The 26,889-nt window shown below is 37.7% G+C and overlaps 1 protein-coding gene across 7 annotated transcripts in view; it reads left to right on the forward strand.

Moving 5' to 3' along the window:
* Positions 1-26,889, forward strand: part of LIPJ (lipase family member J) — a 33,799-nt gene continuing 6,910 nt past the window's right edge. Inside the window, exons 1-9 of one of the 7 annotated variants that reach the window (XM_027596361.1) lie at positions 7-24; positions 4,163-4,277; positions 4,577-4,659; positions 14,624-14,735; positions 15,319-15,436; positions 20,525-20,723; positions 21,443-21,552; positions 23,266-23,402; positions 23,969-24,115. In XM_027596361.1, the coding sequence (XP_027452162.1) occupies positions 14,631-14,735; positions 15,319-15,436; positions 20,525-20,723; positions 21,443-21,552; positions 23,266-23,402; positions 23,969-24,115 (816 nt within the window). In that variant the 5' untranslated portion in view covers positions 7-24; positions 4,163-4,277; positions 4,577-4,659; positions 14,624-14,630. Of the gene's footprint in view, positions 25-1,072; positions 1,179-3,512; positions 3,625-4,162; positions 4,278-4,576; positions 4,660-14,623; positions 14,736-15,318; positions 15,437-20,524; positions 20,724-21,442; positions 21,553-23,265; positions 23,403-23,968; positions 24,116-26,889 lie in introns of those variants that run through there. The other 6 variants (XM_027596363.1, XM_027596360.1, XM_027596362.1 and 3 more) reach the window with 6 other exon arrangements.

Consider the following 26,889-nt stretch of genomic DNA (forward strand, 5'->3'; position numbering starts at 1 on the left):
CAGAGCTCACCGTTTACCTAGAAGGTATACAAACCTTTCAAGGATAATGCTTAAACTAAGATAGGCCGAATGGTAATTCAGTGGGGCAGTTTCAGTATTGAAAATACTTTCTCAGAGAGTGCTTTTTTATGGTATAATATGACTGTAATAATACAAAACTATCATGTGAGTCAACAAAGGATGTCTATTTGTGTGATGCATGGCTCTGTCCTCACTGTGTTATTGATAACTTCAATAATCATTGATGGCAAATCTAACAGTTTTTAGATGGCATAAAATCAAGATGAATAGCTTCATTGGGTTATTTTAAGATCAGGAGTTGAAGAGATTTCAATAGAAGTCACTGAAACATTTAACAACAACAACAAAAAAGGTGGACAAGGTTATTTGAAGTCTTACTCTTGTATCTAGAAAATAGTTTTACAGAATCAGGGAAAGAAAGAGAGCTTAGAATTTTACTTGGCCTGGGTGCCTGGGTGGCTCAGTTGGTTAAACGTTTGACTCTTGATCTCAGCTCAGGTCTTGAATTCAGGGTTGTGAGTTCAAGCCCCGTGTGGAGCCTACTTAAGAAAAAAAAATTATACTTGGCCTTAAGTTCATTAAGAGTTAACAGTATAATAGAGCTGTCAAGACAAAAAGTAAATATAAACCTAAGCTATGATAAATGAATTACAGTGTGCAGAACAAGAGAGGTGATAGTCCCACACTATTTAGACTGGTCAGATCACATTTAGAATACTAGGTTCAATGCTGGACCCCATATTTTAAGAGGACCATTCAGAAAAGGGTACCATTCCAAAGAAAAATGTCCAGGATGATAAGTGAACTTGAAATTATCTTACTTGAATACGTAAGAGGGATAGAGATTTCCAACCTGAAGAAAACTTCAGGAAAACATGAAAGCCATCTTCAAATATGTAAAAGACCTTAAGAGAGAAAAATAATGGGATACATCAGTATACTAAAATCAGTTGATGGGAATTATAAAGTAGATTCTGGCTTAACTCAAAGAAGATATTTAAAGAATAATTTTAAGTAGATACATCTAAAAATGGAACACATTTCCTCATGAAGTAGCTCTCCAACTGGGACGCCTTCAAACAAAACCTGGATGAGCACAATGGGGGATATTGCAAAAGGAATTGAAGTATTGGATAGGAGAGTAGTCCTCAAATGGGGTACGTATAAGTAAATGAAGATGTTCTAAATGGTAGACAGTTATAGTTTCAAGGAAGTCAATTTCCACATTCTCAACTGCTGGAAGTACTTATTACTAAAATGCAAAAGGCTTTGTGGTCAAGCAGATTCTCCTTTCCTACCTTTCCTTTCACAATTGCTCTTTACTAGCTTTACAAAAGAAATCTCAAGATTTACCACCACCGTGAAACATTAGAGTATTCTGAATTTAACTGTGTATTTACCTTACCAGTTTTATAGTTTCACATAATTTCCTGTTACTTACTATCATCCTTTCATTTCAGCTTAAAGAAGTCCCGTTAATGTTCATTATAAGGCTCATCTAGTACTGGTGATAAACTCCTTCAGCTTTTACTTGTCTGAAAAACTATCTTCCCTTCAATTGTGAAGGGCAACTTTGCTGGGTTGAATATTCTTGGTTGGCAGGGGTTTTTTTCCTTCCTCCCTTCCTTCCTTCCTTCCTCCCTCCCTCCCTCCCTCCCTCCCTCCCTCCCTCCCTCCCTCCCTTCCTTCCTTCCTTCCTTTCAGCTGCCACTCTCTTCTGACTTGCAAAGTCTCTGATGAAAAATTTGCTAATGGTCTTATAGGGGTTCCATTGTGGATAGCAAGTTCTTTTTCTTACTCTTTTAAGATTCTCTCCCTGTCTTCAACTTCTGACAATTCAATTATAATGTGCTTGGTATGGTCTTTTGGGATTCATCTCTTTTGGAACTTACTTGGCTTCCTGGATCTGAATGCCTGTTTCTTTCCCTAGATTAGGTAAGTTTACAGCTGTTATTATTATTGTTGTTCTTATTATTTTAATAAGCTTTCTGCCCATTTCGCTCTTTCTTCTTCTGGGGCCTATATAATGTGTATATTGGTCCACTTGTTGGTGTCCCATAAACCCTTAAACTATCTTCAATCTTTTTCATTCTTTTTTCTTTTTCTCCTCTGATTAAATGAATTCTACTGCCCTGTCTTCGCTACTCTTTCCTTCCACTTGATCTAGCCTGCTATTGAAACTCTCTCTTGAGTTTTTCAGCTAAATTATTGTATTCTTCAGTTCTGTGATTTCTTTTTGGTACTTTTAATATTTTCTGTCTCTTTGTTGAGATTCTCACTTTGTTCATGTATTGTTCTCCTGATCTTGGGGAGCATCTTTATGACTGTTATTTTGAACTCTCTATCAGGTTAGTTACTTATTTATCCCCATTTCATTAAGATCTGTTTCTGGAGTTTTATCTTGTTCTTTTGTTTGGATCATATTCCTGTGTTTTTCATTTTCCTTGACTCTCCTTATGGGTTTCTGTGCATTCGATGAAATAGATACCTCTCCTAGTCTTGGTAGAGTGGTCTCATTATAGGAGATGAACCTCATCAATAATCCCAGCCTATACTCCTGAATGTCCTTTGCGATCACCCAAGCGACCTTATTTATTCTTAGTGGCTCCCAGTAATTGAGGCCATGCCAAAACCATCAGTGTCCTAAAGAGAAGGATCACAGTCAGTGCCCAGATGCAAGCTAGGTCATCAGACAGCAACAGGGAAAATATGTATTTAGGCCCCTTCCAGGGAGAAACTGGTGGATGGGCATTTTTGCTTGCTTCCTCTGCACTGGGCCTGGCTGTGTAGGAGAGGAGAGCGTTGCTCGTGAGCCCACTAAGAACTTCTTCTTTGTTTGTTACAGCTCTGTGGGATTTTTCAGTGTGAGCCCCATTTGTTATCAGAGCCAAGCAATCCAGGGGCTTGTCCCTCAAGAGACAACCACAAAAGCTGGGGTGCTAGATATGTGTACTAGACCAGCAACTTGGAGTGGGCTAGAGAGAAAGGGAGATGTCCAGAGGCTTCCATGATCTCTGGGGAGCACGGCAGTCTGCCCCTAGATGTGTGCTTAATTAGAAGCCTGACCCTCAGGCAGCATCTTTTAAAGTATGCAAATAGACATGTTTTAGGGTAAAAGTGAGAGATGGGTATTTTTGCCTACTCCCTCTGTACTGAGCCCTGGGGTGATAGACGTGGCAAGTGTTCATATCTACTAAAAGCTGCTCCTTTGTTTGTCATAGTCTTGTGGGTCTTGAGGATGCAAGGCCACTGGCTTTCAGACTTAGGTGTTTTGGGGGCCCATCCCTTGGGTGTGTGACATAAAAGTTGGGGCCCTAGATGTGGTGTTCAAATCCTATAATCCTCAGGGAGAAGCTGGGAGTTTGGGGATCCCTCCCTATGGTATGGTGTTGTGCAAAGTGTGTCTCAGCCTTTCCCACCAGTTTTGATGTGGGTACTTTCTCACTTGCCCAATGTATAGTTATTGCTCAGCTAGTTTCTGGATTTCTTTCAGAAAGAATTACTCCATGTGTAGCTGTTCATTCAGTGTGTCCATGGGAGAAAGGGCATTCAGGAGCGTCCTCTGTTGTCATCTTTAAAGATTGCCCAAGTCACTACTGATATGTAACCCAAGATTTCATAAATGTTATCTCTTTTATTGGCTTATTATTTATGCTTCTTAAAACATTTTTGGCAGTCTCCCTAGGGTCTACAATATACATTTTAAGATAATCTTAGCCCATCTTCAAATAATGTTACACTTTCTATCATACGGCTTGAGTAAAAAATTGAAAACTTGTTCATGTTTTCCATAGGGATAAATCTTCAAAACCTAGTAATACTTTTAAGACTATATTTGAACTGCTTTACACCAGTCATAGACTATATATTTACAACTCACTGCTGTTACTGCAGTAACTGCCAGGCAGAAGAAGAGAAATCTATTTCAGGTTTTTAAGAGAACTGGAATCATGTCTTAATAATTTTAATTTTTTTAAACTGAAGTCAGTGGGAAACTACCACGAACAACCATTGTAGATGTGCTCTCATTTTTGTGACTGTTATTTAGAACAGCATATGGGAAAGTAGCTTAAAAAATGATAGGAGGCTGGGTTTGATATTGCACTGAAGTTGAATGTTCTCATTTTATTTTTTCTTCTAGAACAATGTTCTTTTTTTGGCTCCCTTATGACTCTATTGCTAACAGGAACACAATCTGTGATTGACTACTTTGAAGACACACACATTAGGCACCTAAAATCAACAAGAACAGAGAGGTATGGCTATAATGTTTTTCATTGTTGTGGGGTATGTCTAGAGTCAAATTAATCACTTTAATGTCAGAAGCTGAAGAAAAATAACCCTCAAATCAGCTTTTAGGAAATTATATTTGGTTATAGATGGGTGTTATTAGTAATGCAGATTTTTGGTACCTTCATTTTTTTTTAAGTACTTTTGCTAACTGGGTGATAATCTTTAAAAACGATTATTTAAAATTTTGGTTGCCTTGAATTTTAGTGTTCTTGTACAAAACTCAATTTTCCATCCTACTTTCATCTTTAATATCTTATAAAAGTTTGCCCTAAACAGAGCAAAGCACCAGGGATTGGTCCATGGAATAATATTTCACCAGGCAGCCAGCATGGATGGAAAATTATGGTGAGTGACTTAAACTGATGTAATAATGATAATCTGCTGTGTTAGGTACAAGGTTTGCAAGTAAAAGTAACATTTTATTTTAGTAGGAATGGCTAATTCTATAATATTTGTGTGACTTTAATAGTGACCCATTATATTCAGATTATCATTTCAACATGCAACTATTATAAAATTATTGAGATAGTTTACATTTTTTTGTATTAAGTCTTTAAAATCCAGTGTGTAATTTACTCCTATAAAAACATGTCAATTTGAGAGCTAAATTTTTTATCAGACATACTTGATCTGTGTTTAGATTTCATAATATTTATGCTTAGGGGCACCTCGGTGGCTCAGTCAGTTAGGCGTCTGTCTTCGGCTTGGGTCATGATCCCAGGGTCTCAGGGTAGAGCCCCACATCAGGCTCCCTGCTAAGCAGGGAGCCTGCTTATCCCTCTGCCTCTACCATTCTGCCTCTCCCCCCACCCCCCAGCTTATGCTCTCTGGCTCTCTCTATCTCTCTGTCAAGTAAATGGAGAAAATCTTTAAAAAATAAAAAATAAAATAAAATAAATTTTATGCTTAAAAGAGTAGTTTCACATATCCAAGGTGTTCCAAACATATTTCAAAATTGTTCAATAACTAAATTGACTACAAATAAATTATTTTCCTTGCATATTTGCATCTAGACAGTTTAAAAGAATTTTTCAGGAGAGTTAATTTGGCTTTGAAGTGGTATACCAATTTGAAAACTACATCTGTCCAAAGTGAAGCTAATTTGAAAGCTCATGTTAATTAGTCTTATTCATATCAAATTCAAATTAAAGTTTAAAAGAAACTCTAAATTTATCAGTATCACACAAAGTGTTCCTTCAATTTTTTTGTTAGTTTTTGTAGATAATTTATATAATGATATTAGTTAGAAATAAATCCACATATTGATTCATGTTATAAAAATCTGAAATCATTATTATTGATTGCATTATGGAAAGTTTCCACTTACACGTAATTTGTAGTACATTAATAAGGTAATAAATGAGCTTTTTTTCCCCAGCATATCGATGAGAAGAGGTTAAGTCACATTGCCATCATTTTTTTTCTTTGATTACTGGGTCTTTGGTAATATAGCTTTTGTTTTAGAGCAGTGTTGAATTAGAGTTGGCGGTACACTAAATCTTTTAAAAATCATCCATGACTCAATGAATGACCTCTGGCAAAGAACACAAGACTCATTTTTTTTCTATTTCTTTCAAGAGTTCCATAAACTGATCATCATTCTTAGCGTTTGCATATACATATTGAGTGATTTTGACAACTGTATCCATGACACTTTTTATAAAGTCTGCTTCAGAAAACTAAGCACACATACTTTTCAATATGTATTACACAGTGGAATGAAACAATAAGAGAAATACTACTCCCTTGGGTTAAAAATTCCAATGAAAAGAACCAAGTTGAAGGTTTCACACTTACTGATTTCAAAACTTACTACAAAGCTTCAATAATCTAAACAGTGTGTTGGGGCGCCTGGGTGGCTCAGTCGTTAAGCGTCTGCCTTCGGCTCAGGTCGTGGTCCCAGGGTCCTGGGATCGAGCCCCACATCGGGCTCCCTGCTCCGCGGGAAGCCTGCTTCTCCCTCTCCTTCTCCTGCTGCTTCTGTTCCCTCTCTCTCTGTCCAATAAATAAATAAAATCTTTAAAAAAAAAATCTAAACAGTGTGTTACTGGCATAAATACCGACACATACCAGTGGAATAGAATAGAGAGCCAGAAATAAACCCTGCATATATGGTGGGACGATTCTCAACAAGAATGCCAAGACCCTTCACTGGGAAGCGGACAGTCTTTTCAACAAAAAGTGCTGAGGTAACTGGATATCTATGTGCAAAATAATGAAGTTGGACCCTTACCTCAAACCACGTACAAAAGTTAAATCAGATTGTATCAAAGACTGAAGCATAAGAACTCAAATTATAAAATTCTGAAACGAAACCATAGGGAAAAACTTCATGACATTGGATTTAGCAGTGCTTTCCTATATATGATCCCAAAAAGCACGGACAACAAAAGAAAAAATACGTCAGTTGGATTTCATCAAATTTTTAAAGTTTTTGTGCATCAAATAACACCATCAACACAGTGAAAAGGCAACCAACGGGATGGGAGAACACACTTGCAAATCATCTATCAGAAAGCAGATTGGCATCTAAAATATGTAAAGAACTCTCAAAATTCACAGCAAAAAATAAAAACAAGCACCCTGGATAAAAAATGGGCAAAGGACTTGAATAGGTATCTCTCCAAAGAAGACGTACAAATGGCCAATAAGCACATGAAAAGATATTCAACATCACCAGTCATTAGAGAAATGCAAATCAGAACCACAAGATACCACTTTTCACCTATTGAAATGGCCATTAAACCCACACCCACACACACACACACACACACACACACACACACACACACACACACTTACACAATAACAAGTGTCATTGTGGCTGTGGAGAAATGTGAACGCTTTGCATTGCTGGTGCGTGTGTAAAATGGTATAGCCACTGTGGAAAGGGCTATGGCAATTCCTCAAAAAACATAGAATTACCATATGTAACGGATTGAATGTTTGTGACCCCCCCCAAATTCATACATTAAAGCCATAACCTCTAATGTGATAGTATTTGGAGATGGGGCCTTTGGAGGGTAATTAGAGTCATTAGGTTGGGTCATGAAGGTGAGGCCTTCTGTACAGGATTAGTGGCCTTTGAAGAAGGATAGAGCCATTTCTCTGTGCTCCCTGAGGACATAGTGAGAATGTGGTTGTCTGCAAGTCAAGAAGAAAGCTCTAACCAGAAACTGACCACACTGCTAGCCTGGTCTTTGACTTCCAGCCCCCAGGGCTGTGAGAAAATCAATGTTGGACAAAAAGGCGACCTACTGAGTGGGAGAAGATATTTGCAAATGATATACCTGACAAGAGGTTAATATCCAAAATATATAAAGAATTTATACAACTCAACACACAAAAAAACAAACAAAATGATTTAAAGATGGCCAGAGGATCTGAATAGATATTTTTCCAAAGAAGACATCCAGATAGCCAACACACACACGACAAGATGTTCAACATCACTCATCATCAGGGAAAGGCAAATCAAAACCATGATGAGATGTCATCTCATACCAATCAGGATGGCCAACACACACATGACAAGATGTTCAACATCACTCATCATCAGGGAAAGGCAAATCAAAACCATGATGAGATGTCATCTCATACCAATCAGGATGGCCAACACACACATGACAAGATGTTCAACATCACTCATCATCAGGGAAAGGCAAATCAAAACCATAATGAGATGTCATCTCATACCAATCAGGATGGCTAAAATAAAAAAGACAAGAAGTAACAAGTGTTGGTAAGGATGTGGAGAAAAAGGAATCCTTATGTACTGTTAGTGGGAATGTGAACTGGTGCAGCCACTGTGGAAAACAGTATGGAGGTTCCTCAAAAAATTAAAAATAGAAATACGGCATGACCCAGTAATTCCACTACTGGGTATTTACTCAAAGAAAATGAAAACACTAATTTGAAAAGACATATGCACCCATTTGTTTGTGGCAGCATTATTTACAACAAGATAGGGAAGCACCCTGAGTTCACTGATAGATAAATGGATAAAGAAGATGTGGTATATGTATATTATTATGCAGCCATAAAGAAGGATGAGATCTTGCCATTTGCAACAACATGGTTGGACCTAGAGGGTATTATGCTAAGTGAAATAAGTCAGACTGAGAAATAAAAATCCAATATTATTTCGTTCATATGTGGAATCTAAAAAACAAAACAAATGAATAAACTAAACAAAGCAGAATCTGACCTATAAATACGGAGAACAAACTGATAGGTTGCCAGAGAGAAGGGGGTGAGAGAATGGACAAAATGGGCGAAGGGGACTGGGGGCCACAAGCTTCCAGTTATGGAATGAATAAGTCACGGGAGTGAAGGGCGCAGGACAAGGAATAGAGTCAATGGTATTGTAATAGGCTATGGTGGGTACACTTGTGGTGAACAGAACAGAACACATAGAGATGTTGAATCACTGTATTGTACATCTGAAAGTAACGTAGCATTGTGAGTCAACGAGAGTCAAATAATTTTTTAAATTATTTTTCTGCACCTGTCATATGATCTTATGATTTTTCTCCTAGTTCTGTTAAAAAGATAGATCATATTAGCTGATTTTCGAATGCTGAGCTTTTACATTGCAGGAAGACAACGTCACTTGGTCATAATGTTTTTATTAGTGGACTAATAAATTCCCATTATTTTATTTAGAATACTTTAATTCGATCGTCATAAGGAGACTGACTGGTAGTGTTTTTTGTGGGGTTTTTTTGCTGTTGTTTTTGTGCAAATTCTGTCAGGTTTTGGAATTCATTTCCTCCATAGAAAGAATTTGGAAGATTTATATTTTAAACCATGCTCTGGAATAGTTTAAATACTACTAGGATTAACTGATCTTTAAAATTTTACTAAATTTCTATGTGAAATTGAAAGAAAGAGAGAAAGAAAGGAAGGAAGGGGGAAGGAAGGAAGGAAGGAAAGAAGGAAGGAAGGAAGGAAGGAAGGAAGGAAGGAAGGAAGGAAGGAAGGAAGGAAGGAAGGAAGGAAGGAAGGAAGGAAGGAAATGATGTTTAAGCCACACACACTCTGGTATTTTGTTATGGCAGCCCAAGCTGACTAATAGATCATATGATCCAATCCCGCTTCTGGGTGTATACTCAAAAGAAGCGAAAGCAGGGATTCAAACAGATATGTGTACACCCATGATCCTAGCAGCATTATTCACAATAGTCAAAAGATGGAAATAATCCAAGTGTTCATCAACACAAGAATAAACAAAATGTGGTATATACATGCAGTGCAATATTATTCAGCCTCAAAAAGGATGAAAGTTTTTACACATGGTACAATGTGGATGAATCTTGAAAACATTATACTAATTGAAATAAGCCCATCACAGAAGGGCAAATATATATAATTTCATTCATGTGAGGTTCCTAGAGTAGTCACATTTATAGAGAGACAGAAAGTGGAATGATGGTTACCAGGGGCCTGAGGGAGAGAAGAATGTGGAGTTAGCATTGAACGGATACAGTTTCATTCAGGGACAATGAAAAAGGTCTAGAGACTGATGGCAGCGAAGGATATACACCAACATGAGTGTACTTAATACCACAGAACTGTACCCTTTAAAATGGTTAAAATGGTAAATTCGATGTTACGTATACCTTATCCCAATAAAACCACAACAAAACGACACAAAATAACAAGTGTTGCTGACGATGTGGAGAAATTGGAACGCCTGTGCCCTGTTGATGGGAATGCAATGTGGTACAGCCACTGTGGAAAAGAGTAAGGCAGTGCCTCAAAAAGTTAAAAACAGAACTACCCTATTAACAGCAATTCCACTTCTGGGTATATATATATAAAAGAATTGAAAGCAGGCGATTCCCATATCAATTAATGAGTTGGATATGATAATTTTCATGAGTTCATTTTGTTTGAAAAAGAATCACAATATATCTTTTTAAAAAAATATACTTTAACAAATAAGACTGTTTTGTTCTCATGAATCATCAACACAATGCAACTTCTTTAAAGACTGTCTTGCAAGCATTAGGTTTATGAACTATGAGAACAGGGGGGCGCCTGGGTGGCTCAGTCGGTTAAGTGGCTGCCTTCGGCTCAAGGCCTTGATCCCAAGGTACTGGGATCGAGTCCCACGTCGGGCTCCCTGCCCAGCTTCTCCCCTCCCTCTCCCTCTTCCCCCCTCCCCCTGCTCATGCTCTCTCTCACTCTGTCTCTCTCTCAAATTAAATCTTAAAAAAAAAAAGAATTGAAATCAGGGACTCAAACGGATATTTGTACACCTGTGTTCATAGCCTATGCCTCAACAGCCAATACATGGAAGTAACCTATATGTCCGTTGACAGATAAGCAGATAAAATATGGTATGCACACGTAATGGAATATTATTCTGCCTTAAAAACAAAGGAAGTTCTGGCACAGGCTACAATATGGAGGAAACTTAAAGACATTTATGCTAAGTGAAATAAGCCAGTCACAAGAAGACATATACTGTATAATGCCACTTACATGAGGTAAATGGAATAATGAAACTCATAGGACAAATACAATGGGAGTTGCCAGGGGCTGGGATCAGGGAGGAATGGGGAGTTGTTCAGCGGGTATGAAAAATTTCTGGAGATTGGTTGCCAAACAATGTCAATACACTTGACACTATTGAACTCTACACCTTAAAACGATTATCATGGTAAATTTCATTATGTGTATTTACTTACCACAATTAAAAATTCGTTAAAAAATACATGTGATAGAACTGCCAATAAATTTTGGAAAACTAAAAATATGAGAAAAGTCTAATAAATCTGGATTTCTGAAATAAGATAGCTGGAGCACTATCCATTGTGATAGAAACTAATATTTTTCGTATCTAGCTGAAATTATTTAAGAGATGTAAAAGATTTTTAAAATATTTGCACTATGAGCTTCCTTATTTACAACTCTCAAAATGATATTTCTTTGGAAAGCTGGAAATCCAACACAAAATTATCCAAAATATTAACTGTACTGCCTATAACATTGCAAACTCATCTAAAAGTAAAGAAAGGTACAAGAAATCTTCAAATTTTGAATCGATCGATTTTTATATTCTTAGGAAGTTTGGGCATTGTACAGGCAATGGTTTGGTGGCTTAATTGAAGATCTTTCTTCAACTTGTAAAATCTCATTTTTAGGCTTTCCCTCACAATTTAGTAACAAAATTTCCCCAACTGTAATAATTTTTGTGTAGCGTTTCACCATCTAAACACAGTTTTCTTTTCTTGTGCAAGAATCCAAGGCATTTTACAGAAGTCTAAATTTACAAGCCCAGATTCTGTTAAAAATGCTTTAGAAATGTTTTTTCATCATTAAGTTCTGATGTCAGACAATTTTACTGATTCTTTTTTGACTTTTGTGTAGAAACTCTTTATCAAAAAAAAGAACCTCTCAAACTCACTATATATTTGCTGAAAATGTCTCTTAACGTTTGTTTACAATCTTTAATATTTCTTTATTAGAAGAAAAAATAACTTTAGATTTTGCTCTGTGGTGGCAAATGATAATTGCCCTTCATTTTGAAAGCGGAGACATACTCTTTTGTCTTATTTTTCCCTTTACTGGTCTGGTGTAATACTAGCTTCTACACCTCCACTCAATTTTGCATCACTACTATGCTGTCATTTAACTTAAAAAATTGTCTATACTTAATTTATAAGCTAACAAATAATTAACTGAAATAAGTATTTTAATTCGAATACCAACTATGACTTATATGGGTACTACGGTAATTCATGCGATCTATCTGCATAAAATGCTCAAACATGTTACTATGTTACATCAGTGAATAAAAGAAATAATTACTCAACCTGAATAAAATCTGCTGACACTGACTAGACAGGTGATGTATTTTCACGCAATATTGGAAAAAATCACATATACCCCATATGTGAAATATAACAGCACAGCAATATCTTACATAATGCGACAATTCAAGTGACATACAATCTTACCAAAACAATGAAGTTGTGTTTAGGGGAAAAGTATTTTTTTTTTACACTGTCTTAGTTTATAAATCAAAAAAAATTTAAATGAAATTCAAATTTCAGTTCCTCGGTAGCTACACTTCAAGGGCTCAGATGCCTTATATTGAACAGCACTGATCTAGATTTCAGTGAACTTTTTCACTAGTTGCTTTATACAATTGGTAAATCACCGTAAACACAAATAAAGTTAATAATTTCATTGAGTTGTAGGGCGCCTGAGTGGCTCAGTCGTTGGGCGTCAGCCTTTGGCTCAGGTCATGGTCCCAGGGTCCTGGGATCAAGCCCCACATCGGGCTCCCTGCTCAGCGGGGAGTCTGCTTCTCCCTCTCCCACTCCCCCTGCTTGTGTTCCCTCTCTCGCTGTGTCGCTCTCTGTTAAATAAATAATAAAATCTTTAAAAAAAAAGTTTCATTCAGTTGAAAGTTTTCCCTTTAGTGGTTGTTAGAGCATCAGCAACCATATGCCCAAGGTTCATCCCTCTCCTGTACTTTATCAGGGTAAAATTACCAAAATTTGGGGAAGTAAGGATAAAAATTGGGTGACCGTAAGTCCTACTTGCCTAGGGCAGTCCAGTTATGTCTGTTTCCCAAGTTAATTATTAATGTCATTTCATTTTCAAAAATTTCTCATTTTGGATGATAAATACTGCACATGTTCCAGACATAAGGCAAAGTACTTTAAAATCTCTGCTAGGCAACAAGCACTGTATATTCAGTAAGCTTCAAAATCCAGTTAAAACAGATAGTTTCCACGAAACTATTTGAGACAGCCCAATGAGGATAGAGAACCAAGTAGCCTTGCTACCTGATAGCACTTTTCCAAGAACACATCCAAAGAGGAATATCTAGATTGTGACTACACATGTTATCAATGTTTTACCTAAGCACATTAGCAAATTTCTCTCTCTCTTTTGGTTGAAAAACTTGGTAATAATGTTTTAAAATTTGCTTTTTGCCTTCACTAAAGAGCACACATATTATACCAAGTATAATACAAACCTAGACCAAAAGGGGAGAAGTCCAGTTTCCATAAATTAAAGCTTTGGATTAGAAAGTACATTTTAAAAAATAAATATAGTTTAAAACTTACAAATCTAGATACTTTGTAACAAGTTGTTAAATTATTGCACTGGAGACTAGCCTAACAAAATATAGAAGAGAGACATGTCGATTATTTGCATGTAAATTACTTCTCTTAGTTGCTGGTATTAGTTAGTTCTCTTAAATGAGGAAATCTAATATACATTAAAGATTAGCTATATGACTGGTATTCTACTAACAAAGCATCATATCACATTTACCAACTTTAAGTTTTATAACAACCCTGAGAAGTAACTATATTATTCACATGGTATAGGTAGAGAAACTGATGCTCAGAGAGGGGAAGTAACTTCCTTTAAGTCACAAAGCTCGTGAGTGGAAGAGATGGACATTTTATAAACTCTGCATAATGTCCTTCCAGGCATAAGGTACAAGGTTCATGAGATCCATAAGTCATGTTTTGAGAGAGAGAATGTAAGTAGTGACCTCAGTGGCTCCCTGGTTTCTTACTTTTCTAGAAAGAACTTAAGAGTCCTGGCTTCCCAGAATCTAGGATACTCCCAAAACTCCCATTTCTATATGCAATAAAATCTAGACACTGAGAGGCTGGATAAAAGTTAAATTATCCAAGCTTCCTAATCTCCTCACCCATCCCCCTTCCTTCCCCAAAACCCAACAACCTTTAATCATACTTTAAACAAGTGTTAGTCCAGGGACACCTGGGTGGCTCAGTCAGTTAAGCATCTGCCTTTGGCTCAGGTCATGATCCCAGAGTCTGGCATCTGGCTCCCCATTCAGTGGGGCATCTACCTCTCCCTCTGAGCCTCCCCCTTCTCATGCTCTCTCCCCGTCTCTCTCTCACACACATTCTCTCTCAAATAAATAAATAAAATCCTTAAAAAAAAAAACAAGTGTTAGTCTGGTAAGAATATCATTACATCATTAATTCAGGTATCAATTAACTTGCAGTATATGATAAAGCTTTTGGAACTGGGCTTAACAATTCTATAATGGAGACATCAAAGAGGGGTTTGTGCTATAAAAGAGGGTAGTTGGAAAAGTATGGATCTGGGAATGAAGCAGGAATGAATCAGAATCTTGACTGCCAATTATACATTGTGTGTCCTTAGAGAAGTTACTTAATTTTTCAAAGCTTCGGTTTTCTTACCTGAAAATGGTAATATTCCCTAACTCACAGAATTATTTAAACAGTCAAATGCTATCACCTCCCGCAATTTTAATAGTATTAACATCTCCTTTTATATTTAGATCCCAAATGTCCTACCTTCTCAAAGTGATGTCTTTCGTTTTAATTCTTGGGACTACTCAAGGTGCCTTTCAACATCGAAGAGCTAGGAACCCTGAAGCGACCATGAACATTGTAAGTTGCTAGGAAGTAAATGCTAAGCTGCGAAAATAACAGGGGATGCTACTCTTTAATTGGGGAGGGGGGAGCTTTTATTTTAATAGATCTGCAGTCTATATATTCATTTACTATTCTGTAGCTCACAGTTTCCCCTTCACCCTTATTTTGTCCCTGGATGAAAACATATATACATACATTTAAATACCTTTATGGAGGACTTATAAATTCTCTTTTGTATACATGTACACACATACAAATTCCAGATATATGTACACACATATATATTCCAGATATAAGCTTAGCTATAAGCAAAGACATGCAAACATTTGTGGATAAGTATGTATTTTTAAATTGTATATGGCTGAGTAGGTAAAAGTTTGAGTGATTAGTAGTTAGGAAAAAAGTAATGTATAAGACTGATGCTTAGATGTTCTAAAATATCAATTACTGAATGAATCAGTGAACTAGTAGAAGAAATAGTCCTGAGGCTGAGAGACAATACAAAGGTCCATTATTACATTAATAGGTTAGATTATTATCAGGTTCCATTAACTGACCAGAAATCGTATCCTAAAAGGCTTCCTTTTTCTTTATGTAGAGCCAAATTATTTCCTATTGGGGCTACCCAGATGAAGTATATGATATTGTAACTGAAGATGGTTACATCCTTGGCCTTTACAGAATTCCTTATGGGAAGACAAACAATGACAGTTCAGGTAATATTCAATTCAGAAAAATTAGGTGACTGGGCCCTGAAGGCCTTAACTCTTCCATTTCTTCTTAGTGAGTTTCGGACGAGAAAAGAATTTAAAGATTAAGCGTATAGTTAACTTCTCCTACATGTCTCTACATGTCACTAGAAGAGACCCAGGTTCTCCCCTGGCTTCCTGTTCACAAGGTGGTTTTAGAGTGTGATGGAAATTAAGCTGTTCCAAGTGTTCTTTGTGGGTCACTTTACTCATTTCTGTTGATTCTCTCCAATCTCATTGTTTCAGGAGGGGTTAGAAATGGTAACATGGTAACATAGGTTTGAAAAACGGCTGGTAAAAAGTCCTTCTTGTCTTTACGGCTGTCTCTTCTAGTAATAACAAAGAGATCAGGTTGGTAGCAAACTCTGGTTCTTTAACCAACAATAGGTACATCATTATCCGCAAATGAAGTGAAAAAAATAAAGCACTCGAATTTGTCCCTAGGGTTATAATCCTGTATCGGCCACTTACTAGCAGAATCTGTAATGGATTACTTTTCCTTATTCATCTAATTGCTCAAATAAAAGCCAGCCTTTTTTTTTTTTTTTTAGTTTTCTCTTTAGATTTTCTCCTTGAAAAGAATGTTTCTCATATTATAAAATACCTTCTCAAGTTCTCATTTTAAACATTAAAGTATATTTCATGGAAGATACTAATTTGAAACAACCTCAATCAATGTAATTTTGGATCCTTATAAAGGTCAGCGCTACTAGACAGAAAATGTTAACATATACTTAACATAATTATAGTAATCATTTTTCACGGTATGACCTAGTATCATGAATACTGTGATAAAATATTGAAAGGTAATTTAAAAATAAAGTAAGTGCTTCAGAGTTGTGTGGAAATCAGGGGAGGGCAGGGGAAGGAGCTAAGGAAGGATGTGGCTCAGCTAAGTCCAGCTGGAGTCTGATCTCAGGGGAGCGCATGGATCCAGGAACTGCAATACCGAAGTGGTCCTGCCTTGAAGTTAGGCAGCTAGCCTTTTGCATTGCCTCAGCAGTTAGTCATTGCTTAAGGCTTCTCGTAGAAAGAGGTGTATTCTCACAGGTGAGGCAATTGCCATTTTCCCAGGGGCAATCCTACAGAGAGAGGGGCAATAATGAACACTTAGAAAGCAACACCCACAACAGCTAGGAGCATGCTCCACCTGCTTAGGAAAGGAAGTCTAGGTGGGGCACTAAAATAACAGAGTGCACTTCTTGCATTACTCAGATCCATTTGTTTTTCACATGAAGCTTATTTCATCCAGGTACAGGTTTTCCAGAACTTGGATAGGTCAGAATTCCTGGGGAAACTTGCAAGAGGAAGGTGAGTGGAACAGAGTATGACATCTGCCATTGCAACTGACCCTAACGCCATGGTTGGTACTCATAAATTCTGACCTCTACCTCCCACTATAGACTCCTCTCCCTCTCTGCCATGTCCCCTGATGTGGCAAGCCAGGCCCTTATCCTGAAGGGCTACTGTGCCCAAAACAGGTCATGGTTGCAGTACTTGTACATTTCACAGGTAAAGCAAGGCATGGGAGTAACAAAAGATGTCCCAGTGAATCACGTGAATGCCAAATATGTTTTTCCATCTTCATTCTGTATCAGAGGCCCTACCTTGTCATGGCGATCAGGGCCAATTATTCCTGCCAATAGAGCAATTCCTTTCTTTGCCACCCCGTCCCGCCCCACGGTCTTCTATCATGAGGAGCCCAAAGTCTAGCCAGCCAGCAGTCATAGCTTTATTATTAGTTACTGCGTGAACTAGTGGAAGTGTTTTCTGTCTGGGAACAAGGACCTCTGGTCTATAGAGCCTTAAATTGTGAGGACAGAAAGTATAAGCCCTGGAGTGAATTACTGGATGATAGTGAGTCTTAATCCTTCCCCTCTTTTTCTCAGGCTCATGTGTTCTACCAATGAGAGGAAGTAGCAATATATTCTGGCCATTTGTGTAAGGTATATAATGAGTCCTTAGGATAGGACCCATGCTTATGGGATGTCATCTCCCAGATGGCATCTCCACTGGGTGGTGGTTTCATTGCTTGGTTGGGCTGGCGGCCTTTTGATGGTAGTTATGTGATAAGACCAGTGGCCTTCCAAGGCCATAATGCTGATGAACGCACCATCTTTGACCTGCAGTGAATCCCTTTATTTGAGGTATGTCATGAGGGGCTCCGTATTTATAGACCAGACACTCCATGAATTCTTGAATAGTAGTGCTGGCAGGCTGTGGTCCTGTGTGAAAAGAAAGGCAAATCATAGCCAAAATATATCTCAATCCCTGTCATAGTGAATTGTTGCCCTTTCCAGGAAAGAAAGGGTCTGGTGCCCCCAACCGGTCTCCAAGTGGCTGGCTTGGTCTCCTTGAGGGGATGGTACCCTGTGAGATTTCCTTTGCAGGCAGGTCAGACGTACTTTCTTAGTAGCCTTGGTGAGCTACCCACACTGGGGGGCCAGCTTAGCCTACATCTCTCTCATCATGGCTACTCTTTTTGTGAGCCCACAGCACAGCACTGGGGCGGTTAAGACCAGTGTCTGGCTGACGTCTACTGGTTGAGACATCCTATGCACTTTTGGTTGGTTAGTGTATCCTATGTAGTGCTCCTTGCCCTCCCTGTGCCCTCCGCCCCCCCGCGATTGAGTATTGCTCTGGAAGGCAATTGGGGAAAGGATCAGAGGAGAGCGTCTTGCCCCTCCTGTAATAACTGGTGTTCCCCCTCACAGATCTGTCACAATGGACACTTTGGCAAGACTCTTCCCAATCTTTTCTGTGAGGTTCATGTAGGGTTCATGGGACAGAGCTTGCAGGAGGATGTAGACTTCCTCCTTTTCTACCAAATCCCATCTTTCACACTGTCCTTGGAGCTTATCCCTGGCCTTCACTAATTCTTCAATTATTCTACCTAATCTATTGAGATTGTGTCTCCCGCATAAGGGAGGACTTATGTCTCCTCTCTCCTTGTAAGCACCTGTCTCTCCTCAGATTTGAGGCCCGACTTTTGCTCTGTGAGTTTTTTAAAATTCATGAATTTGAACATAGTTGTTTGTTTGTGTTTTTTTTTATAAGAGTGGGAGCAATACTTTTCCAGTTTATTATACAGCCCAAGATGGAAGTCGAAGTTCTCTACTTCTGAGTTTTTAAATTTTGCTGATACCCTCATCAGTGTATTTTTTTCAACCTACTAGATGAAATGTCCTCTGGGCTCAGCCAAGGCACATTAATCAATTGGTGGGTGTTCTGGTTTTATTTATTAGATTAGCATATCTATGTCTTGAGCCTCTGTATCTTTTTCCTTCCCAATTTGCTTTGCTATTCCGGAATTTTCTAAGCTTCTGAGAAATCTTGGCAGAGTGTTGAGATGGACCTCTCAACCATTGCCGGTGTGTAGAACCTTGCATCATAGGATATATATATATCCTACATAAGATAGAGAGAGATATATATATATACATAAAATATATATATACCTTTCTTTTCTTTTCTATCCAACACTTAGGCATACTTTTCCAGATTTTGTAGCTCTGTTAGTGTACAATCTCTCTTCTCCCTCAGCAGGCCCAACACTACCCAGACCTCATAATCTTATTTCCCCTGTACCTCTTAACTGTGAGAGATACTGCACAAGCCAGTCATTCCTATCCTGTGCCATCACAGGAAACATGCGTATTTTAGCCCCTGGAGTGCTACAACATGCAAAGTTCTGTCAGTACTCTCCCTACAATTAAAGATGTCAATGGTGCAGTCCTCAATGTCAACCAGCCAGCCAGCAAGTAATCCAACTCCACAATTCCATCCACAAATGTCTGCTTCCTTGGTCACTTTTAGTAGTAACTCTTAGGTCAGGTTCCCTAGAAACAGAGCCTGTGACAGGGATTTGAGTGCGCATGATTTATTGAGGGGATCTCAGGGGAAAGGAAATGGGGGAAACAGAAGAGAGCAGAGGAAGAAGTTAAGCAAATATGTGGTCTCAACTGGATTCTAGCCTCGCCCTGGTCTCTTGGGGAAATACAGAGCATGAAGTACATCGGAGCTGGTCCAACCCTGTAGCAAGGGAGTCAGTTTTTTGTACTTTTGCGTCAGCTGGTCAGAGAGGAGTTTGTCTCCTTCCTCCTCCAGTGTGGGAGCTCCTATTTAGCCAATAATGCCAAAAGTACCTCTCCGGAGAAGGAACCACTGTGTACAGTTGGTAACATGATAGCTGGAGTGTAGCTAGTGGATCTGTGCGGGACACCCACAGCATCACCGCAGTAGATGACAATGATGTGTACTATTATGTGTGTAAATGACAACTTGGGGCTTAAACAAAGTTCCTAAAGAGCACACTTACATTATTCAAAAGGTGTTGTTTCTCAAAAACCTTGGAAGTGTAATTAAGGTTCTGGGAATTCGGTTAGGTAACTAACAGTGGTTCTAATGATGACACCTATATTGAATGTATCTGGGAAAATGTGATTATAAAATCATTTTATGAAATGGAAGAGTGGAAAAATCATGCAAAATATAATATTTTACGTTATGTGTTATTTAAAATGCATATGAGGAGAGCATGGGTGGCTCAGTTGAGTATCTGACTCTTGGTTTTGGCTCAGGTCATGATTTCAGTCAGGGTTGTGAGATCAAGCCCCACATTGGGCTCCACACTCAGCGCGGAGTCTGCTTGAGATTCTCTCTCTCCCTCTCTCTCTGCACCCACTGCTCTCTCCCTCTCTGAAATTAAATTAAATTAAATTAAATTAAATTAAATTAAATTAAATTAAAATGTATATGAGTGCTCACATTACTATTAGATATTTGAATGTTCTGATCTTAAAAGTTTATATATTTAAGTGAGATATAACCTAATTGTACACTTGGTCATTTGAAAAAAACTCTTTGTAAACTGTGCTAAACAACTGACATACAATGAGGTTAAACATTAATAATTTACCCTACTTATACAATATAAAATTAAAAAATATTTTTAAAACTTCAAACTGTCATGTTTTGAAAGATTGAATTGCAGATGAGCTATTTATGCAGATAATACAACATTTAAAAGAAATTCTCTGCATTTTTTTTTTCTAGCTCAGAGGCTTGTTGTATACTTGCAACATGGTTTATTTACATCTGCCAGCAGCTGGATTTCTAATCTTCCCAACAACAGCCTGGGCTTCATTCTAGCAGATGCTGGTTATGACGTATGGATGGGGAACAGCAGAGGGACTACATGGTCCAGGAAACACACGTACCTCAAAACAAATTCCAAAGAATTCTGGGCCTTCAGGTACAAACAACGTCAAGTAATGTTTCATTGTATTTTATAAGTGTGTCAAATTTTTTTGTGTGTTTGAATGAAATAAAGTAGAATAGAAGTATCTTTTCTCAATCAGGTCTTTTAACAGACCATAACAATTTACGTCAATTTTTGCTTGAAAATAAAGAGTGATTGTTTGATCTTAAGCATGTTTCTTGTTTTTCAGTAGTAACCTTTATTGGCTAAACCCACCCTTCCTTTAACCATTGTTTTGTTCCATAACCTGTATTAGTTTATCTCCCTGTATGTAGAATAAACAAACAGCATCTTTATAAGACTATCATGGGACTCTTCTAGTTTCTTGACTTTGTGTTCTCACATAAGTCTTTATTCGGTAGATACATTATGCCATGTAACTTCCATTTTTTTAAGATTTATTTATTTATTTGAGAGAGAGAGAGAGTATGACTGGGGGGAGGGGCAGAGGGAGAGGGAGAGAGAAGCTCAAGCAGACTCCACACTGAGTGCAGAGCTTGATGAGGGCTTGATCTCATAACCGTGAGACCACAACCTGAGCCGAAATCAAGAGTCAAGATGCTTAACCAACTGAGCCACCCAGGCGCCTCATAACTTCTTGATAATATCTAAAGAGAGTTGAAAATTGTTTCATGCACTTACCTATTCATCATCTTCAAGGGTTAGCATCACATTAGAAGTAAGGGATTTCAACTTCCCTTTTTCTTTTGTAGTTTTGATGAGATGGCAAAATACGACCTCCCAGCCTCCATTGACTTCATCGTAAAGCACACGGGACAAGAGGAAATATTCTATATAGGTCATTCCCAGGGCACCACTATTGGTATGGCCAGAAAGATTGTCGCTATAGTCCACAATGACTGTTGTAGAGTTTGCAGACACACCTCCTAAGGACGTGGGCAAGCTCCCCGAGCTACAAGTGACACAAAGCAGAGCTCTGAGAGAGGAGCGTCCCACAGCCGGGCCCTGGAAGCTCACCCCCTCCTTACTTCTACCTTATCTTCTCCAGTCACAAAGAACTCATTGTAATAACAGGTTGTTGGCAGTTGTCTTTGTTTCCAAGTGTTCAGAAGTTGGATATCCATCTTGGGATCAAAGTGAAATCATAACTACAACTTGTTCCACAAATAGGAATTTCATACTTAGTATTATGGTCATTTAAGTGTAGCATAGGACCTCATGAGGAAGAGACATGAGAAGGCCATTTATGTTTATGCATTTAGGACAGATTAAACTTTAGATAAGCAAAGTCTTCATATGTTTAAAGAGACTGGAAAAGAACTTCTGTCAGCTCACAACAATGCTTCTATCTAATGTGTGACAACTTCACTTTCAGAAAAGAAAAAAATTCTCTAAAACCCAACATAATTCTCTTACATGGTGTGGTAAACCTTCTTACTCCTACTCTTTCTACTGTGGAAGTTACAAAGACTATTTTATAATAGCAGCCAGTATTCACTGAGTCTTTTCTAGGCTGAAAATGATCATTTTCTTATAGGAATAATCCACTTCCTGCTTTAAAAAAAGTGTGTTGAACAACAGTCTAATCCAGTTTTCCATAGATCTTTTCTCTGACATTTATTAACCATGTGCATGACTTGGAGTCTGGATTCTCCAGCTGTTCAGTTATCTGGAACCAGGAATCTTGGAAAATTATTAAATAAAAAAAAAGTGGGTTATGTGCTAGAGTTTACCGACTCATAATATGTTATATGATTCTTTGGTTGTTTGCCTTCTTAGAACCCAGAAAACAGAAAAGCTATAAAAATAGACATGTGCAAGAATGTAGCTTGATAAGATGTCATAAAGGGGAAAACTATTTGTCATATTAATAACTCTAAACTAACAATAAAATACAAACTAGTGTTTGGTTATCTCCTGTACAAGAAGGCAAGGATGTTTCAAAATTAAATATTGAAACAATTTGACATGTATTGAATCTCTCACCTAAAGTGTAAGACTCAAATATCAGAAAAGCTCACTAACTTATTTTCAGCACTGCCAGTTATAGAAATGTTCAGTATTGTTTCTGATTTCTCAACTGTGGGGTTATAAGACTCTTTTAGTGTTAATTTATCATTATTTATGGCCTAGACATTGTTTGTTTGGTTTTTTTTAAAGATTTTATTTATTTATTTATTTATCTGAGAGAGAGAGAGAGAGAGAGAGAGAAAGAGCACATGAGAGGGGGGAGGGTCAGAGAGAGAAGCAGACTCCCTGCTGAGCAGGGACCCCGATGTGGGACTCCATCCAGGGACTCCAGGATCATGACCTGAGCCGAAGGCAGTTGCTTAATCAACTGAGCCACCCAGGCACCCTAGACATTGTTTTTAATATTAATCATCAGTATGCTATTGTGATCAATATGCATGTCTCATACTGGGTGATTGATAAATGTTTGATAAGGGAATTAAGAAATGAATGAGTCAATTAAGTGGTCATAGCATATTGAATTTACTCTTACTTGTCATGATGTCATTTCTTACATGCTACTAATTGTGTAAGAATAGTTCATTTCTGTCTTATTTTCTTCCAGCTTTCATAACGTTTTCCACAATACCAAAGATAGCCAAAAGAATCAAAATATTTTTTGCCTTAGCTCCAGTTTTTTCTATTAAATACTCAAAGAGCCCTTTAATTAAAAGGGCATACAAATGGAAGTCAGTGATAAAGGTATGTTATTCCTTTCCTTTACATAGTTGATAATCCAAATGACAATGATTCTGTCCTTTCAAAATAAAAAGTCTTGACTATATTTGTATGAATTTAATTTTCTGGTTTCAACGACACTGGATTCTTTCTTTTGTTTTTACAAAGAAATAAGATTTTACTTATAATACCTTTGGATATCTCATTGTGAAGGAAAATCCAGTAGTCAACTTATCTCTATCTCCTGCTTCCAAGTTTTGTCCTTAGTTTAAATTTTTTTAAAGATTTTATTTAATTATTTGTTTTAAAGAGAGAGAATGCAGGAACGAGTCGGGGGAGGGGCAGGGAGAGGGACAAGCAGACTGGTCTGAGTGTGGAGCCCAACACGGGACTCCATCTCACGACCCTGAGATCATGACTTGAGCCAAAATCAAGAGTCAGCCACCTAACCGACTAAGCCACCGAGGCACCCTTCTAATTTAAATGTTTTAAACTAATGTGAGACAGTGCATTTGATTATAAATATAATGAACTCATTGCACCATTTCTTTTGGTCTTTCAAATATGAATAAAGTAAATTTGTTTTACAGGCCTTTTTGGGCAACAAAGACTTCCTACCTAATACCTCATTTAAAAGATTTGTTGGTTCAAGGCTGTGTCCACTGAAGACTATTGGTAAGATTTGCCGTGATATCTTGTTTATGATATATGGATGTGACCTGGAGAACATAAATATGGTGAGAACAAGTTGAATTTGAAATATATCTTGTCAATTTTTAGAAAGCAGCTCTTAATAGTACTTACTTTATGCCTTGTGTGTCATTTTATGATTTATCCACATATACTAATAGTTAGATTCTTAGCCTTTCTGGTTTTGGGACTATACCAACATTCTGAAACTAATCAGCATGAACATGCGGGGATCATTTTGCAGTCAAATTTGTCTTGCTCTCTGTAAAGAACAGAGAGCAGGTGCTGTGCTGGGTCTTTTTATTGGCCCTTACTATTGGATGTTAGTTTCCCGAAGTTTCTTGTATTTAAGTTGTCTGTTATCACTTGTTTTTCACAACTCCTGCTCTTATATCTTGGTTCCTAACACTCCTTCCCTTTCTTGTTGACCATTTTGTAATTAGCATTAGTGCCTGTGAAATATCTTACATGCTTCTGGCATTCATCAAAATTCCTGGAGTGGGAAACTGTTTAAGGGCTCAAGCTACTATTACCAAGGCCATATGGATTGATGTTGTTACAGATGTAGGCATTCATTCTAAGACTTTGTAAGCACATTAAATTAAAAATCCAGATAGGGCAAAAGCAGGTGTGGCATTTAGACTACCGGTTGTTTCCTGCACCTGTACCATTTAATAATTTCTCAGCAAGAATCAATTTACTCATTCAAAGAAAGAGAAGTTGTCAAGATGTCCATTCTTACGAAATTAGTCCATAGATTCAATGCAATCCTAATCAAAATCCCAGCAAGCTATTTTAAGGATATTGACAAATGACTTCTAACATTTATAGAGAGAAGCAAAACCCAGAGTAACCAACATGGTATTGAAGGGAAAGAGCAAAGTTGGGGGACTGGTACTATTGAACTTCAAGACTTAGTATTAAACTACAGTAATCTAGACAGTGTGGGATTAGTGAAAGAAGAAACAAGAAGATCAGTGCAACAGAATAGAGAGCCCAGAAATAGAGCCCTATAAATATCAACAACAGATCTTTGACAAAGGAGAAAAGGCAGTGCAATAGAAAAACAATAGTCTCTTCAACAAATGGTGTTGGGACAACTGGACATCCACATGCAAAAAAGTGAATCCAGACACAAACTTTATACCCTTCACAAAATTAACTAAAATTTGGATCAAAGACCTAAATGTGAAATGTGAAACTATAGAAATCCTAGAAGATAACATAGTGAAAAACCTAGATGACCTTGGGTGTGGCAAGGATCACCAGAGTGGTACTTTTGTTACAACTGATGAACCTACATTGACACATCATAAGTACCCTAAATCCATAGTTTATGGTATGGTTCACTCTGGTGTTCTACATTCTGTGGGTTTTAACAAATGTATAATGACATGGATCTACCATCATAGTATCATAGAGGATATTTTCACGGCCTAAAAATCCTCTGTGCTTTGTCTGTTCGTTCCTCCCCACTTAAGTCCTGGCAACCACTGATACCACTGATCTTTTTTCTGTCTCCCACAGTTTTGCCTTTTCCAGAATGTCATGTAGTTGGAATCACACAGTTTGCAACCCTTTCAGATTGCCTTCTTCCATTTACTAGCATACATTTAAGGTTCCTCCATATCTTTTCCTGGCTTGGTAGCTCATTGATGTTTAGTGCTGAAAATATTCTATTGTCTGGATGTACCACTGTTTATCCATCCACCTACTAAAGGACATTTTGGTTCAAGTTTTGACAATTATGAATAAAAATGCTATAAACATCAATGTTCAGAGTTTGCATGAACATGAGTTTTCAACCCCTTTGGGTAAATACCAAGGAATGTGATTGCTGGATTGTATGATAAGGATACATTTTTTTATTATTTTTTATTGTTATGTTAATCACCATATATTACATCATTAGTTTTTGATGTAGTGTTCCACGATTCATTGTTTGTTCATAACACCCAGTGCTCCACGCAGAACGTGCCCTCTTTAATACCCATCACCAGGCTGACCCATCCCCCCACCCCCCTCCCCTCTAGAACCCTCAGTTTGTTTCTCAGAGTCCATCGTCTCTCATGGTTCGTCTCCCCCTCTGACTTACTCCCCTTCATTCTTCCTCTCCTGCTATCTTCCTCTTTTTCTTTTTTCTTAAAATATGTTGCATTGTTTCAGAAGTACAGATCTGTGATTCAACAGTTGGATACATTTTGTTTTATAAGAGACCACCAAACTGCTTTCCAAAGTGGTTGTACTATTTTGCATTCCCACCAGCAGTGAATGAGAATTCCTGTGCCTCCACATCCTAACCAGCACTTGGTGCTGTCAACATTTGGGGCTTTTGTCATTTTCATAGTTGTATAGTGCTATCTCATTGTTCTTTTAAGTTGCATTTTCCTGGTGACATATGATGCAGAGCATCTTTTCATGGTCATTTGCTATCTCTATATCTGTTTGGTGAGGTGTCTGTTAAGGTCTTTGGCCCATTTTTAAATCAGGTTATTTATTTTCTCATTGTTGATTTTGAAGGGTTCTTTGTACATTTTGGGTACTAGTCCTTCATAGATATGTCTTTTGCAAATATTCTCTTCCAGGCTGTAACTTGTCTTCTAATTCTCTTGATACTGTCTTTTGCAAAGTGGACGTTTTTAACTTTGTTGAAGTCCAGCTTGTCAGTTATTTCTTTCATAGATTGTGCCTTTGATGTTTTATCTAAAAAGTCATCACTAGACCCAAAGTCAACTAGATTTTCTCTGCTATGTTATCTTCTAGGAGTTTCATAGTTTTGAGTTTGACATTTAGGTCTGTGTTCTATTTTCAGTTAATTCTT

This window comes from Zalophus californianus, chromosome 15, assembly GCF_009762305.2.
Source record: "Zalophus californianus isolate mZalCal1 chromosome 15, mZalCal1.pri.v2, whole genome shotgun sequence".
In the NCBI taxonomy this organism is placed as follows: Eukaryota; Metazoa; Chordata; class Mammalia; order Carnivora; family Otariidae; genus Zalophus; species Zalophus californianus.